Source organism: Colius striatus, chromosome 11 (genome assembly GCF_028858725.1).
Source record: "Colius striatus isolate bColStr4 chromosome 11, bColStr4.1.hap1, whole genome shotgun sequence".
Taxonomy (NCBI): Eukaryota; Metazoa; Chordata; class Aves; order Coliiformes; family Coliidae; genus Colius; species Colius striatus.
Window position 1 is genome coordinate 16,770,888 of NC_084769.1, and position 16,880 is coordinate 16,787,767.

The 16,880-nt window shown below is 51.0% G+C and overlaps 1 protein-coding gene across 1 annotated transcript in view; it reads left to right on the plus strand.

Moving 5' to 3' along the window:
• Window positions 1–1,328: 1,328 nt before the first annotated feature.
• IGFBP2 (insulin like growth factor binding protein 2) overlaps window positions 1,329–16,880 on the plus strand; it is a 63,035-nt gene continuing 47,483 nt past the window's right edge. Inside the window, exon 1 of the mRNA XM_062004618.1 lies at window positions 1,329–1,731. Coding sequence (XP_061860602.1) covers window positions 1,329–1,731 — 403 coding nt within the window. The remainder of the gene's footprint in view (window positions 1,732–16,880) is intronic.

The following is a 16,880-nucleotide window of genomic DNA, read 5'->3' on the forward strand; positions in this document are numbered from 1 at the left end:
AATGGGGTATTTCACACCAAAACTACAAAGCTCAGAGAGCTCTGGCTTTGCACCCCGGGTTGTACTCCGGTTTTCAGGCACGCATATGGGGCAGTGCTGAGAGGAGGCACTGAGCCTCTGCAGATGGATTTGGTCTGGGGATGTGCGTGCCCTTGTGGAGAGCCAAGCAGCCCAACAGGGATGAAGCCTTGTGTCTCCAAGGGGGCTCAACAGACCCGAGCTCAGGTTCCTGCTCCCATGGAGGCAGTGTGGTGGTTTGGTGTGGGGCTGGATGGTGGGACTGTCCCGAGATTTTACCCCTCAATCCCTACGGTAGGACCTGGTTTGAAATGTGTCTGCTCATGCTTGTGGCCTGGCACTTTGAGACCGGGCCCCTACCTACCCCCAGCCTTCCTCTCTGCTCTCCCTGTGGGCATGGAAATCAGCTGCTTCCCCCCCCTCCCCAGAACAATGTGTCCCTGTGGGGCAGGACCCCTGCTCCCCCATGGAATAGGATCTCTGTGCCTCTCTGTGTGAGGTGTCCCTGTGGGGCAGGACCCCTGCTCCCCCATGGAATAGGATCTCTGTCCCTCTCCATGTGAGGTGTCCCTGTGGGGCAGGACCCCTGCTCCCCCATGGAATAGGATCTCTGTCCCTCTCCGTGTGAGGTGTCCCTGTGGGGCAGGACCCCTGCTCCCCCATGGAATAGGATCTCTGTCCCTCTCCGTGTGAGGTGTCCCCGTGGGACAGGACCTCAACCCTTCTGTGGGGTAGGATCTGTGTCCCTCCCTGAGGTGCACCTGTGGGGCAGGACCCCAGCTCCCCTGTGGGACAGGGTCTCTGTCTCTGTGTGAGATGTCCCTGTGGGGCAGGACCTCAACCCTCCCGTGGGGCAGGATCCCCGTTCCTCCCTGCGCATGGCCTCTCCGTGGGGCAGTCCCCAGCCCCCGCTGCGTGCCAGGCTTCCACTCCCTCTGTGCTTGGCCGCGCTCTACCCACTGTGGCAGATCTTCCCCCGCCGTGGGGCCGCCCCTGACCCCCACTGCCCTGAGCCCTCTCCCCGTCTTCGTCACATCCCTCCCGCCTGATCTCCTCTGCCCTTCGGGATCGCCTCCCTCTCTCCTCCGAGGGCAGCCCCGACCCCATCGCGGAGGGCGGCCGCGGGAGTGGGAGTAGTGGGGGGCGGCTCTAGGACCCGGCGGCGGTGCGGCGGGCCCGGCCCCGCTCGGCTCCGCTCGGCTCGGCTCCGCGCCCCTCCGCGCCCCGCCGCGCCGCGCCGCGCCGTGCGGCGCCGCCGGGGGGCCGAGCGGCGTGTCCACCTGCCGGCCCCGCCGCCCGTCAGTCCCGCCATGGCGCTCGGCGGGGTCGGTCGCGGCGGCGCGGCGCGGGCCGCCTGGCCGCGGCTGATGGTGGCGGCGGCGGCGGCGGCGCTGGCGCTGGCGGGGCCGGCGCTGCCCGAGGTGCTGTTCCGCTGCCCGCCCTGCACGGCGGAGCGCCTGGCCGCCTGCCCCCCGGCCGCCCGCCCGTCCTGCCCCGAGCTGGTGAGGGAACCGGGCTGCGGCTGCTGCCCGGTGTGCGCCCGCCTGGAGGCCGAGGCGTGCGGCGTCTACACGCCGCGCTGCGCCGCCGGTCTGCGCTGCTACCCCGACCCCGGCGCCGAGCTGCCCCTCCAAGCCCTGGTGCAGGGGCACGGCACCTGCGCCCGCCGCCGCGACACGGCCGAGTACGGCGCCAGCGCCGAGCGCCCCGCAGGTGAGCAGCGCCCGGCACGCGCAACCCGCGCCGCCGGCACCGGGGACGGGGCTCCGGTGACCTGCTTGATGGTGGGGACCGAGCACCAGGTACCAGGCACCGGCGACATGGCTCTGGGAACCGACCACCGGGCACTAGGCACCGGCGACCTGGCGCCGGGAACCGGGCACCGGGTACCAGGCACCGGCGACCTGGCGCTGGGAACCCGTCACCGGGCACTAGGCACCGGTGACTTGGTGCTGGGAACCGGGCACTGGGCACTAGGCAACAGCGACCTGGCGCTGGCAACCGGGGACCGGGCACTAGGCACCGGCGACCTGGCGCTAGGAACCGGGCGCTAGACACTGGCGACCTGTTGCTGTGTACTGGGCGCTGTGCTCAGGATACCAGCGACCTGGTACTGAGGACCGGGCACTAGACACCGGATACCGGCCACCTGTTGCTGGAGAACGGGCACTAGAGACCTGGTGCTGGGGACTGGGCACCGAGTACCACGTACTGGCAACCTGTTGCTGGGATCTGGGCACTGTGCAGCGGATACCGGCGACCTGGTGCTGGGGACTAGGCATCAGGTGCCGGCTACCGGATACCGGCAACCAAGTGCTGGGAACCGGGCACTGGTGACTTGGTGCTGGGGACTGGGCACTGGGTATGGAGTACCGGATACCGGCGACATGTTTCTTGGGACTGGACGCCGGGTACCGGCGATCTGGTGCTGAGGACCGGGCACCGCACACCGGGCACGGGGGTCGGTGCATTGTGCGCTGCGCATCGAGCGTAGGGCACTGGGACCGCACACCAGAGACCGAGCGCCAGGATAGTGGGGCAGCGGCATGTGGCACGTCCAGGAGACAAAGGGAGCCTAAAAGGTGGCTTCTCAGGGCAGAGGGACCCGTCGGAGCGGCAGGGAAGGGGGATTCCTGCGGGAAGGGAAAGAGAGGGGATCCAGGGAAGGACAAAGGAGACAGGAATGCGGTGCGCGGGAGTGGGAGAAGGAGAGAGTGCAATCCCCGAAGGTGTGGGGAAAGAGGGCATTTGGGGGTGCAGCTACGCCGGGGGTTAGAGAAGTTTCCTTGGCACTGGGTGGGGTGTAACGGGAGGGAATGCAGGGACTGCTCAGGGTGATGGGGTGGAGGTTTGTGTCTTCTAGAGAAAACCCGTGGGGCCAGATAAAGATGAAGTTTGGGGAGCTGCAGCTGAGGGGAGTGGGAATCCTTTGGGAAGCAGAGGGAGATGGAGGTTCAGTTCGGGGTTTGAGGGGAGTAAAATCACCCTGGAGAGTTACAGATGCCCCAAGGACACAGGGTCAGGCGGTGTGGGAGGACCATGTGCTGCTTCGTGGGTAGAGAGGGTACTGGAGGGACTGTGAGATGCCCGCTATGTGAGGAGCCCTTTCTCTATGGCTTCCTTCCCAACAGAGCCCACGCTGACAGTGGCTCCCGTGGGGGTCCTGGCCCCCTCTGCAGCCCCTGATCCAGGCTCTGAGTGCCGGTGGGAAGGGGAGCGTCCCCCGAGGGCACAGCCCCGAGGACGAGGATGCCAACAGGCTGCTGACCTGTTGCCGCGATTGCTGTAGGAGGGATCGCTGCTGGGGATACCAATGCAGCAGAGCTTGGTTTTATTAATCCCTCCTCTCCCTTGCAATCGGCTGCAAGCTCTTTCCCTTTCCGTGGAATGCTGAAAAATGCCGAATCAGATCTGGAAGTAAAAACCATCACTTTCTTCTTTGAAATCACTCTTTGACTTCTGCCGCCTCGCTGTTTTTGCTCCCCTGGCTACGACTGAGGCTATGACCCTCTTTGCATAACTAGTTCAGCAGCACGACTTTGAATTCCCTCCCTTCCCTCTTCTTGAGGCTTTCTTTAAAAGCTCTCTGAGGAGCAGGGTTGTACTTCCCGGCTTGGCTCCGCGGGCGGATGGGAGCGCAGCCCGTACCCGCGCGGCTGCTCCGAGTACCCGCGGACGCTGCTCTGCTCGGGAGGGAGAGACAGAGAGGGGGGGATGAAGAAAAACCAGCAGCAGGGGAAACTTTGCACGTTACAAGCTGCTGCTTCCATGCACCCAGGATACGACTGCTGTGGTCCCCACTCCTGTCCCCCCTCCTTTGCCCAGCTGCCAAGGGCTATGGAGAGCCGGGATTCTGGAGAACACGTTGATAGGAAATCTTGCTTGACTACAGAACATGAGTGTCAAGGCAGTGAATTTTACACTCTCCAGAAGAAGCCAAGGGCATTTAGGTTAAAGGAATTTGGTGCTGACTTCCAGGCTTTTGATTTTACAAGAAATTGGGAGGGGGAAGAGCATTGCAGTGATGGTTTGAAAGGTGATTTTTCTGAGTTAATGCTTTTATCGGCTTTATTTCATAATTCTGTTACTTCACTGGGTATTTTACTTGATTTTATTATCTTTAATCCTTTACAATAGATGTGATTTATTTTACTATATCTCTGTGTGTAATACACACACATAAATAGCACAGTTTAAGGACACTTTAATGTATGTGGTGCTCTGTAATGTCCATAGGGGGTGAATAATAAAAATACTGGCACATCCTTAGCCAGCGTGATGTGAAACATGCAGCTGGAATATTCACAGTTGAGCATGTCTTGGCAGAGGATCTTGAAAAGGGTTTGCTCTCTTCAGATTACAGAACTTTTAACAGGTTGTTGCAGCCATTAGAAGGGAAGAAAAAAAAAGCTCTCAAAACAACCAAGCCCACAACCTCCCTCCCCCGCCCCCCCCTCCCCCGAATCTGCCAGCTTCACTTGATATTCTTCTGTTCAGACTCACGTTGTTGCTCCCATCTGCAGCGTGCCTGCCAAACATACACGAAGGAGAGTTTGCTTTTCGTTTAAAGCGGGGAAAGCAGTCTGGCACCCGAAAGAGCAGGGATTGGAATTTGCTTTCAAATGCTGATGTCAAGTTAGCTTCAAGAGTGCCCCGAGAGCAGGTTTTCGCCTGCAAAAAAGCAGGTGTTGAGGCTTTTTTTTTTCCCCCCCTCCAAATGTGCTTAAAGGTATTTGCCCTTTTTCCCCTTTCGAGCTTGAAAAGGCTCCTTTGGCTGATTCAGGACTGGAATGCAGAGCTCGTGCTATTCCTAAATTAAGAGGTTGGCAAGTTTTTTTGTCCCTGATGAGAGGCAGAAGGATTGCCCAAATGAAACAAGGGCTAAAACTCCGCAAATTCTCCTGCTGTGGCTCCAGCATTGTTTAGTCTTCCACTTAGGTCTGTAAAGCCAATCCTGAAATGGTTGTAGGCGGAAAGTAACATAAACCACCATGTAGCTAGGAAGCAGGGGATGTTTCTCATTGCACAAGAGGCTTTGGGTATTTTGAAGATGTTGGGAATGTTGGAACAAAATAGCACTAGTCTGTGGAAATCAGGCTGAGAACTTCTCCCCACCCTGGGGAGGCAAGGGCATGAACTCCCACCAATGGTGGGGGTGAGACGGAGGCTCGATACCTCCAGGGATCAAGGCCTCTGAAATAGTTTTGATGCCACTGGACCACACTTTTGCAGTTTATTCCAGGTCATTGCGTACAACAAACTTTACGTACTGCTGAGTGGAACTGCCTGAGCTGGGGACAGAGGGCGGTTGTTGTGCACACAAAGCTCGCAGAGCTCATGCCAGTCTCAAATGTGTTTATTCTTTCAGCACCTCAGCGAGATTTTTGCAGATGGGCTAAATGATGTGCCCGAGGTCCTTCAGGACATAGGGAGCAGAGTGAGAGATGTCTGTATGTTGTGTTAGCAGTCTGTGTCCTGGTAGATAACTTGCTAGTCCCTGGTAAACCATCTTCTCTCAAATGAGTCCTGGAGACGCAACATGCTTTGAAAGGTGTTTCAGGTACTGTCGAGGTGTCTCAAGCTCCAGTCTCAGCCAGAGGGTGGGGATGCTGCCTTTTGCCTCAGCCATCATGAACTTGAAGCAGGGGCTCATGAGGTCTTCTCCAGCTCCCAGCTGCAATGTCCTTCTCCCTTCCTTCTGCTGGGTTTAGCTCTCACCTTGTGTCAGATAGGCTTGTTCAGGAGCTAATCCTGCAGAAAGCCAGCCCCAGGAAACAAGTCAATGGCTTTCTGTCAGATCAATGACCTGAACCAGTGCAAGGTGAAGCAAGGTGCCAGTTGCTCCTCCAAGACGTGGAACAGGGCAGATCTTCACGGTGTCAGCAAATGTCCTAAATTGTCTTGCCCAAGTTGTGAGAATAGCTGAAGAACATCTATGTTCTCCTAATGGAGACAAAGTCCTGGGAATAAAACTTGTTCCACTCTGAAAAACAAAAAGATTCTTGAGCCACTGTTCAAAGCTGACCAGTTAAAGGAATTGTTTTTCCCTCTGCCAATGCAGTTCAGTTGGGTTTGTAATATTGTTTTATTTTGTTGTGGGAATATTTGTACTAATTCAGTGGGATCTGCCACAGAACCCACTGCTGGCTGTTGAGCCCTGCTTTGGAATCTCACTTCTTTATTTAAACAAATGTGGTTTTTTTAGTCCATGCCAGTGCAAAGTAACCTTTCCAAATGGAAAGAAAGCTGTGCAAAGAATGGAGCCTCAAGAAAATTTGAACTTGCAAGGCTGGGGTTGCCTCATTCACCTGGTCAGAGGCTCCACTTTGAACTCCCATGATACAAAAACAGCGTCAAAATAGTTAACTGTTAAAAACACAGCTTGTTTTAGCATCCAACTAAAACCCTTATTTGGGTAGCCCCAAATGCCACACATCCTTCCTTAAGGGTCAAATGTCAAAATCTTCATTTCCCCTTGGCAGGCAGCTGCTAAAAGACAGTTTAATGTATTGCTCCAAAACACAGAAGACTCTGAGGTTGGAGGTAGCAAAATATAAGTGGAATTTTAACAGCAACTTGAAAACCATGCCAGTAATGCTCTGAGTGCATTTTTTTCACATCCACAGAATTGCCAGGAAGATTTCTGTTTTTCTCCCACTTTTATAGGGAAATGAAGCGTCCGTCATGATCTGCATGTGCACGTGTGTATCTGTCCTTCTGCCCCACAACTTCTGACCTTGTCAGTCAAGTTGGCCAGATCTAAGGCAGCAGTGAACGTTCTGAAAGCATCATGTTGCTAAAAAGTGGGTGAGGGGTAGAGGAGAGCTAGGCTATGAGCATCCTCTTATCCTATGCTAGATATCTTTTGAGGCAGAAGCACAGAGCAAGATAGAGGCTAGTTAAAAGCACTGCAACCAGGCATTCAGCCTGGCTTATGCAGGCTTAGACACTACTATACATCAGAGAAGCCAACAGCAAGAACCAAGATCAACCAGAGCACGTTAATATGTTCACAGCAGCTCTGCCTTTGATCAACTAAACATCTGCAGAGCTCCTTGCCTTGGAAGAAATTATTAAAAGTGAAATGCAATTAATAACAGCTCTGTGGATGATACATGAATGAAAAAAGCACACAGCTCACCTATTCCTTGCTGCCTCTGAGGTTTTGTCAGTAGGTGGAACAGGTCTCCAAGTTCCTTCGTGGTAGCTGTGTGTCTGGTTGAGCTAATCTGGCTGGGCCCTGGGCTGGCTCTCAGCTTTAAGACAATAAATAACACCTTGTGGAGCAGCTTGTTGAAAATAATGCCATCCCCTGCCTCAGTCCCACTAGAGTTTGCTGTGGTGAGGGCGATGGCAGTGTGAAAATGGTGGTTTGCAGGGAGAGGGGAGCCTGGGAAGATTTCAAGCCTCTGGCCCAAAGGAGAAATGTGTTTTCTTGCTGTCCTTTGGCAAATGATCTGTTTCCTTCTTGCACTTTGCAGTTGTTTCCTTTCCTCTAGGTTTCAGGCTCATACTCACTGAGCATGGTATTTGTCAAGGGAACAGCAAGAAGCCTTGTCTGTGAGAAAGTCCATGTCGTTTGTTTTATCCACATCCAGGAATTGAGCCGAGATAAACAATTCAAGAGGCAAAACAGTGAAAACTGGAATGGGAGAAGGTGTGTTTGTGTACGACTGTATTAGACCTTGCTGGGGCTTGTTTATCTGCCCGGTGGGCAGCTGTTGCTATTGCCCACAAGCACAACTGGATTTGTGAAGCCAGGGCTCCATCCCACAGGCCAGCAGCACTCCTCTACCAGCTTTTCCTGGTCACGTGTTTAGCACTAAGAAGCTGGGAAGAACAGCAGTTTCCCTGGTGCATTTTCTTTTGCGTTTCTGCTTGGGTTGGGCAATTTTAGCTTTCTGAGCGTGGTCACATCTGCCTTCCCTGCTGGGGCTCCGATTCCCTCAGGAAGGACCTTTTGCTCTAGGCAGACAGTGAGAGGAAGGCCAAGGTAAAATCTAAAGATGCTTTTAAAGCATTTCTGTTACAGGAGGAGGGCTGAGCTTGGTGGTGCATTGAGTTTCCAGGTGTAACAATTCCTGGTTTCTTTCCTAGAATCAGAGTGAAATACATAACTGGGATCCAGTGGCTGCTTGGCAGACCCCTTCCATACCAGAGGGATGCAAAAGCATTGCCATTGCATGCCCTTCCACTATTGCTTCCACCCATCTTCACCTCTGGCTCTTCCTTGCTGAGGTGCTGCTTGAATCAGTGTATGTGTGACCAATTTATGTGCTTTAGCAGCGTGAACTGAAGATGTTGGGTTTGGCATTCCGGCTTGTCCTGTCTGACTGTTTGCATTTGCCAGAAAAAGCAAGTCTGTACTCAGTGGAAGAGTGAGGCTTTACTGGATGGCATCAGGCTTGTGGAGAAAGCTGTGTGAGTGCCCTGTAGTTTGTGTAACATGCAGCAATATGCTGCCTTATGGGTGCTGAGCGTGCTGTGAGATTTGGAGGCTAGCCATGGCACATGCTTCTGATATGGACTTGGGAGAGCAGGAAAACTCCTTGCTGGGAGTCCTAACATTGTGCAGATTATTCTTGGCCACCTTTCATCCCTGTTGAGCTGGTCTCGTGGCAGCTGTGCCCTTCTCCTTCCCAGTCCTGGTACACCATTCTCCTGCCCTGTCATACAGGTCTTGGTTGTTATCTGGACCCTGGGTGAAACACAACAGGGAGTTAACCCAACTAGATCTTTACTTTTGTGGAAGGATGAGTTTTTTGCCAGTTTAGCAGATTGCAAATCCAGTCTTCTTATTTCTACAAAGATAAACTACCTTCAGCAGACCGAGTCTGAAACATCTTTGTCTACTTTGAGCAGTTGCTGTCAGCATGCTAGGAGGCGTTTCTCATTCACAAACTGGCCAAGCGTGACCTCACTAAACGTCCAAGTTAACATCTAATTACAAGTGAACGTGATGTGGTGGCTCTCCTAATCACAGGCTTAAGAGAAAGAGGTTAGTGCACAGTTATTGGAGCTTTGTTGCGGCCCCGCATTTGACAGCTGCTTGTAACTGCAGTATTGATTGTCTTCTGTTCAGTGTTTTGCCCCACACATAATTTAGCCAGATACCAGTATGAAGATAAAGTCTCTTGCTGAGTCAGCTTATGGTAGAAATAAATTGTTTTAGAAAGGAAAGGGTCAATAATCACGTGCCTTTCTTACAGTCTGGAATACTGGGAAACATCAGGTCACTTTTATAAGCCCTAAACTATTCTTTGACATTGCAGCTTTTATTCTGAAGAAAGCTGCACTGTGCCTCTTGGCTGGTAAGGGAACAAGTTCACTGCTTGGTGCTCTCTGTAGTCAAAGATCCCATTAATTCTGCCAGCCGCGAGGAATGATTTCTTGGTATTTCATTCTGGACTGTAATTGAGAGTGACAAAAGCACTAGTGGGAATTGGACCGTGTTGAAATCCCTGCTTTTTCCTACAATTTTCTGCAGATAAACCAGCTCAGGTACTATGAGAAGATTTCTAATGCTCTGTCTTTGAAATTAGTAATGTTTCCAACACTTTGCCATCTGGAGACAATTTTTGTACCTCCTCACAGCTTGCCCTTGTAGCACAGTGATGCAGGATGCCTACAACAGTGACATGTTGTTGCAGCCACTTGCATGGTGTCATCTGTGAGACAGTCCCATAATATTGGGAAAGTTCGTGAAGTTGTGCCCAGTATTTTTCCTTGAGACCATAGCAAGATTTCCCTGTAAGATCTTGCTTTTCAGACTTCACTCAGGGCAGTCTATTCTCAGCTGTCCTAGCTAGTTGTAGATGACCCCGTTCATGCTTCTCTTGGCTTGGTGAGAAGGTTGTCCAATAACGTTCCCATGTTTTCTGCTTGCTGTTTTAAAACTAGAAAAAGGGTGGGTACCTGATGTCCACATCTCAGGAGTGCTTGTTGTTCAGCCTGGAGGAACTGGTGGGTGCAGTGAGTTGTTGAAGGGGTTTTGGTACCTCCAAAGATCGGGTATATGTCCCCCAGTGTGATCTGTCTCTTGTAGGGTAGGGAATGCTCTGTATTTTAGAAGTTCCAAATTTTAGTCTTGAGGGAAACAGGACAGATCCTGAGCAGCTCCAGTGAAGTCAGAAGACCAGAAGCAGTGAAACTGTCTAGAATCTGACCTTGTTTTTTTGCATCTGGAGAGTTTCTTGGGGGGCCATTTTCTGTTTGGGCCCAGGAGATTTTGTCTGTGGTGCTCAATGTGCTGTTCAGCTGTGAGCTGAGCCAGGGTAGCCACAGGGCACGCACGATGGCAGCCCTCCTGCGCAGCCCATGTGGCAACATTAAACTCCCCTTGCTCTCAGCTGACCTCCATCTGGTGCTTTTTCTTTTAGTACTTCAAAAGCAAGTAGAAATGGGGAAAGGAACTCGGGTTTAGCAAAGAGGAGTGGCATGAGAAGAAGGAATGGGAAGGGTGGCTGGTGTGAGGCTCCATCCTCTCATGCCATTGGAGCTTGGAGCTGGTGCTAGGGCTCTGCCCTGTAGCCCTGGCAGGGCTGAATAGCCACCAGGGCTGTGGATAATCCAAGGTATCTGGTTCAGGAGCTCCCCATGGTGCCTAGTTTGTGTACTCTGAGTCCTGGTCACTGAGAGAGTTTGGTGTGAAAGTGAAAGAGTTTGGTTGTAGGGTCGTTGTGGTTAGTCACCATAGTGTTTATGTTTGTAGTGAGGCTAACCCAACAACCTCAGAGCTTTCTGTGGCTATTTTTTATTCCTTCTGGTCATGTTTACTCACCCTGCAGTGCCTGTGCTAAAGAAATTCCAGATATATTGGTGAATTATGGCCTGCTTCTTGGGAAGCAAGGTGTGCTGCAATCTACCCTCCCTGCTTGCAGCTGAACCAGTGTGAGGAAAATGCTGGATGATAACACCATAATGAGTCATACCAGTGCATTCTGAAGGTTGAAAGAACTGCTCCAGGCTCCATCTCAGGCTCTGAAAAGGCATCTCTTAGTCCAATTGGTCAAGGACAATGTTCCTATGCTACAGCCTTCTCTCTTTCTGCACTACTGGGCCCCAGCAGTTGTTCATTTTCTAGCATAGTGCTCAGCACTAACCAAGGACTGTGAGTATGATGTGAACCCTGATTTGTAGAGGACACTTTCCTTTCTTAGGAACATCATATAAACTGTATTGATATAATGGCTGGGAAATCACTGCCGCACTGTCTTGATCCAACTGTGCTGTGAATGGACAGGTGAATTACCTGCCATGATGGAAAGTGAGATGAGGAGGCCTAAAGCAATGGTTGGCCATGATGGAAGACCTCTTCCTTTGGCCATGGTGAACAGTGATGCTTCCATGGCTTGTGCAGAGGTGGTTTTGGGAAGATATTGTTTAGGCTGTTAGAAATCCAGGTTGTTACAGATAGTCCATTACACAGGACATCTGGAGCAGAAGGTCTGGATTTTTTGTAGAGTTCAGGGAATACTGTAATTCCTGGGACTGGATGGTGGGACAACACTAGAGGTGCTATTTAGAGGCTAATCCATCCCTGAATATAAAGAGCAGTCCAGAATTGGGAGAGAAACACGAGACTATGGCAAAAAGGTGCCTTCTTACACAACACATCAGCTCCCTGTGGGTATTGAGTCATTTTGTTGTTGATTTGAGTGACTAAAATAAGTTTATTCCATGCTTTTTTCCCCCTCTTTATTCCATGCTTCTTTTTTTCCTGCCAAGCTCCACAGACCCTGTCACCTCCAACTTTTAGGGACCGAGACAGATTCCATTAATTCTTGTGCATTATTGAGGGATTTTGGTAGATGGGATTCTGACCTGGAATTTCTCTGTGGAGGAGTCTGGCTTCCCACTGCCTGTAGATGAGACCCAAAAAGCTCAGCTCTTAGCATGCCCAGCTAGGTGATGGGAATACAATTTCTGACATCTCCAGGTCAAATTCAGAGCCCTGTTCCCTTCAAGGCACCTGATGCTGAGACCATGGCCAAGGCTGAGCAGGTGGAAATGGTTGGTTTGCAGAGGTTTGAATAATGCCAAAGTGGCTGGTTCAGGCTGATTTTGGAGGTCTAGAAAGGTCTAGACCTTTGGGCACATGACTGTGGCATGCTTGGTCTTGGGGCACTGGGAGGAATTTGGCATGGAGCCCTCTGAGGCAACTGTCTTGTTTAGTAAAACTCGAGCTGTGGGAGTCGATGTGAGGAAATAACAACATCCACTTTGGTTTCTGCAGTCTCTGTCCCGAGGGCCGGTTGGGTGTTGCAGGAGGCCACAGGAATCCTGCTCATGACCACAGCCAGATTAATAGCCATTTTGGCAGCTTTCCAGGAGTGAAGAATTTGGCCACTTTCACAATAATGGCTAGAAATTCCATATGAATTAATTAGTTTTATTACGGGACATGTCCTTCTTGCTCCTCCAGGGCTGCCTGAAACACTGAACTCATTACACAAAGAAATGAAAATAGTACTAAAAATAAGAACCAGTATCCCAAGCCTTTGTGAGGAAACACACAGGGTATACCGACATCCTCCACCAGATGTGCTTCCCAAGCTGTGGCTTTTGGCCAGATGAGATCTAAACCCAAGTTTTAGATCAGTTGCAGTCACTAAAATGCTGCAGCCTGCTCCACGAGAGTGTCTTCTCTCAGCTTCTTGGTCCCTGCTCAGCTTAAGCCATTTGTCTAGGTTTTTTGATTCCTCCTGCAGTTTCATTTTGATGCAGTATTTAGGTGCTGGGGTGTTGCACAGTGAGTACTGCACACCCTCAGCCTCCTCTCCCTAAAGGCGAGTTTCTATAATGTTGTTCCGTGATTCTATGGCAGTGCTTGGAAGTACCCTTGGGAAAGGGTGCTCAGCATTTGACATTTGGTCAAGGGTATGCCATAAAAATGACAGCATGGGACTTTGGAAAGCAGAGTCAGAATGTTAGATTAAGTAAATATTTTGGGAGCCCAGAGCTGATAACTTTCCCTTACTTACGTGTGTGGGGAGTCTGCCTGTAGAAACTTACCGCCTTTTACGTGGCTTTTAAACAAAGGTTGTCCATGGACTCAGTGTGCTTTTATTTTAATCCCTTTTTTTCAGAAGTGCTGATGTTGTCTTGAGCTTTGCCTGCTGGTAAAGGGCAAGTGTCCAAAATGCATGCTGCTTGCTGGTCCTTCCAGTGTTTGCTTTACGAATATTGCTTCAGATACTTGTGTTTGGACAGGGGGTTCTTTGAGTGTAACTCCTCCTTTCTGCCCAACCTCACCTTGGTTGCTTGGCTCGACTTGTTTGCTTTTTCTTTCCCTCGTTTTGGATGAAGGGAGTTCAACATGACAAAGCTGACCAGGGAGGTGGTAAAGCTTCTGCAGGTCCCAGTGCACAAAATGTGGTTAGGTTGGTGCTCAGCCCTCTTGAAAATTGTGAGCTTCAGACTCCAGGGACTAAGGCCAGCTGAGCTGACAAAGGGCTGAAACACAAAACTGTAAGCATTAACAAAATGTGTCTGGTAAAAAAGAGTAAAAAAAAGGTAATGCAGACATAGCTTCTACTGACCTCAGACACAAGGAAAGCTTTTGTCTTTCTAGTAATGTTTGTTATTGACTTCAGTCTTTGCTTTTCTGCATTTTTCTGTGTATTCTTTTTAGCAGACTGGTTTCAAGGATTTGTTACTTTAACCTCTGGCCATTAGGCTGGTCCCACACATGCTGAAACCAATCTTTGCAAATTCAGACTATGCCAAAAGCACTTGGGCAGTGCAGATAGCACTGGACAGCAGACAAACCTGGCCAAAGGTCCATCAAGCCTTAGGTGGTAGGCAGCAGTGCACAAATTGGGAATTGATGAAAAGAGTATGGAGTGAGCCTTGCAAGGTGGGAGCAGTGCTATGGAAACCCACCACAATGCTGACACTGCTCAGCCCATGATTTCAGGGATTTCTGAAGCACAGCCTGGTCTGCTGGCTGCTCACAGAGGGACCTTCTCTGTTGGGTGAGCTACCCTCCTGACTTCTAACAGTGGGGATTCAAGTGCTAGGGGAGGCAAGCAAACCCTTGTCTGTGTACATTACTGTGGTGTCTTGAGGCTTCAGGATAGGAAGATCTCCATGTGCAAGACCAGTTTGGGGTTGCTCTTACACATACAGTTTTCTACCTGTACCCACCTCCTACCACCTCGTGTGTCTGGGAGCAATAGCCATGGAGAGAAAAGGGTAGTCCCATCAATTGAGCTGTGCTCAATGGAATCACAACCATGCCCAGGTCTGTTTTTCCCATGAGTTACATGCTAGGAGACCTCAGCCTCCTGGTTATGGGTGTCAGCAGTGTCCTGTCCTTGCTGAAGTGTCCTTGCTGACCTAAAAACCTGCGCCTCCCTGTAAATATTTAACGGAGCCTGTGGTTGGTTGGTTGGTTGGTTTTCCACTCCTGACCCTCAGTTCTGTTTTTCCTATCTATGCAGGGATAGTCAACTAAATGCATATCCTATCCATGGCATCCTGTGATGAATCTGCATTTTTGGCAGTTAGGTTTTGCATCTTGCTCGTTTCTTGCCATCATTACCCATGCTTGAGACTGACATTGAGCTCAGTGTTAAGTGTGTGAGCTCTCCTGTGGGAGTGTTTACAACCCACCCTGGGCTGCCCACTGTGATGCAACTCATATCCTGAGAAACCCTGCAGAGTCTGCAGTCAGCTTTTGCAGCTCTTCCTTTAAGGCAGGGGACTCCCATCAGATTTATGAAAATTTTTAATGGAGGGAGTTCCCAAAATTTTGTCCAAGAACAAGCTGTGAATGGGTGGAACTTCAGGTTGTGGTCACAAAGCATCAGCAATCCACAACTGCAATTAACACGGTAACACAAGGCAGAAGGTGCCCCTGTGAGCAGCCATCAGGCTGGGCTGTGCTTTGGGAATCCCTGAAATGGTGAGCTGAGCGGTGTCGGCAGCATGGCCCCAGCTGAGCTGACTGCCTGAGGCTGTTGTGCAAGGTGTGCAGGCTGTCCTGGACTGGAGTAACCCCGAGACAGGTTATTCCTGTCTCTCTCCAGCTGTGGAAGTGTGTGCAGGGCCTGGAGGGCCCGGGGCATGGCAGGTCAGATCCTGTCCCTGTGGTGGAGCTGGGGAGTTTGGCTAGGGGCGTTAGCTTCATTGCAGGAGCAGCGGCACGAGGTAGGACCACTCACCATCATGGCTACATGCAGTGCAAATGCAGTTCCCCATTGTGATGGTGGCAATGAGCTGCATTTCAGAGCTGTGTTGGTTCCCCTGTGCTCTGGACTTGGAGCAATGCGGTGCTGCTGTCGTGTCCTGGCTCCAGTGTCTTCTTCAGGGAGAGTGAGGGTTTTGCTGTTTTCAGCTGATGAGTTAGACCCTGAACAGCCTCAGGGTTTCAGGTTTGCTCTTTTTCCAGTTAAACACATTGCATCTGTTTTAAGGCAGGCAAGGCACAGAGTGGGCGAGACTGAACTACCCTGAAAGCCCCACAGCTCCCCAAGGAGCTGATGTAGGGAACTCTGAATGGGTTTAGACACCGAAGTTTGGGCAAACACGTGTTGCAATGCTGCCTGTAGAGACTTCTGTCCGGGGGCTTTTCTGCAGAGAGACATACCCAGGAAGCAGAAATAGCAAGTGACTAAATGTCACGGTTACATTCCTGCCATCTGAAACAAACTCCCTATTTTCTTTTGGCTGCAAAAATTAACTTCCCTTTTCTCTTGCCCGAGCTGGGCGAGCTGGCTCCCGTCAGCTGTGCCCTCGTGGCGGATACACAGGACGGTCCAGGTCAGGCTGAAAGGAAAACTCTCCTACTGGGGGCTTTTCACTGTTGTGTTCCTTTCTAAAGAAAATGTGCAGGACTTTTCCTGTCCCTTGTGAGGGCCAAGATGCAGGTCCTTAGCTGGAATAGGGTAAGACTGGCCTCATTTGGGAGCTTGTCTGGATTTTGAGCTGCTAGCTTCCCTCCCGCATGCCCTGTGCTGCCTGAGCTGCATGGGGTGAGGACTGGCATCCGGCCGTTTGTTATTTGTGTAATTAATCTCATCCCTTCCCCACTGTGGTTTGGTGGCCCCCAGGCACAGGCTGGCCATGAGTGTCTGCATTTGGCCTCATGAAAGCCCCACGTGGGAGCGAAGGAAGATGAAGCAGGTACTGCTAAGTGTTTTGTTCTTGTATCCTTTGGGCCTGGAAGACCCAGTGATGGGGTTGTATCTCTGGAGAGCAAGTTCCTTGGACTGAACAGACTCCTAGTTGCTCCAGTGATGAATGCTACAGAAACCATGATGGTGCCACATGTCACCTAGTTTGAAGATGCCAGGGTGCGGAAAACACTGGAAAGGCTTCAATGCAAAATCTCCTGGGACATTTTTGAGTTTATTTTAACATTCTTTCCAATAGCAGAAGCCTCGATTTTTATGGGACGAAAGCCTGACGGGAAAGGAATGATTCAGCAGCTGCTGCACCCAGGAGAAGTCAAGAGCTTGCTCTTGATTTGCAAAAGGTTGTTGGGAGCCCTCTGGGATCTCTTTGATGCCAAGAAAAAAATAGGCAGGGTTATACCCACACTGACCGTGTGCATTTAGGTCACAGTATTCATCCCAGCCCCTTTTGCCTTCTTCCTTTGCTGCTGGTTTTTTTTTTCCTCAGAGCCCTGTACATTTTTCCCATTGCAGTTTTTTTTTTGGTCAGCAGGTTTATTTTTTTTTACTGCTATTCAGTGTCACACTCTCCTTTCTTCCTCTTGTTTAGCTATATTTCTGCCAGCCTCACCTTCCTTCCCCAAGCCTGCTCTCAGATCTACTTTGCATATTTTCAGCGGGGTGTTACCAGTCTCATTTTGACCTGTCTGGCTCGGTGAAGACCTGCTGAGACCTGCTATTGCT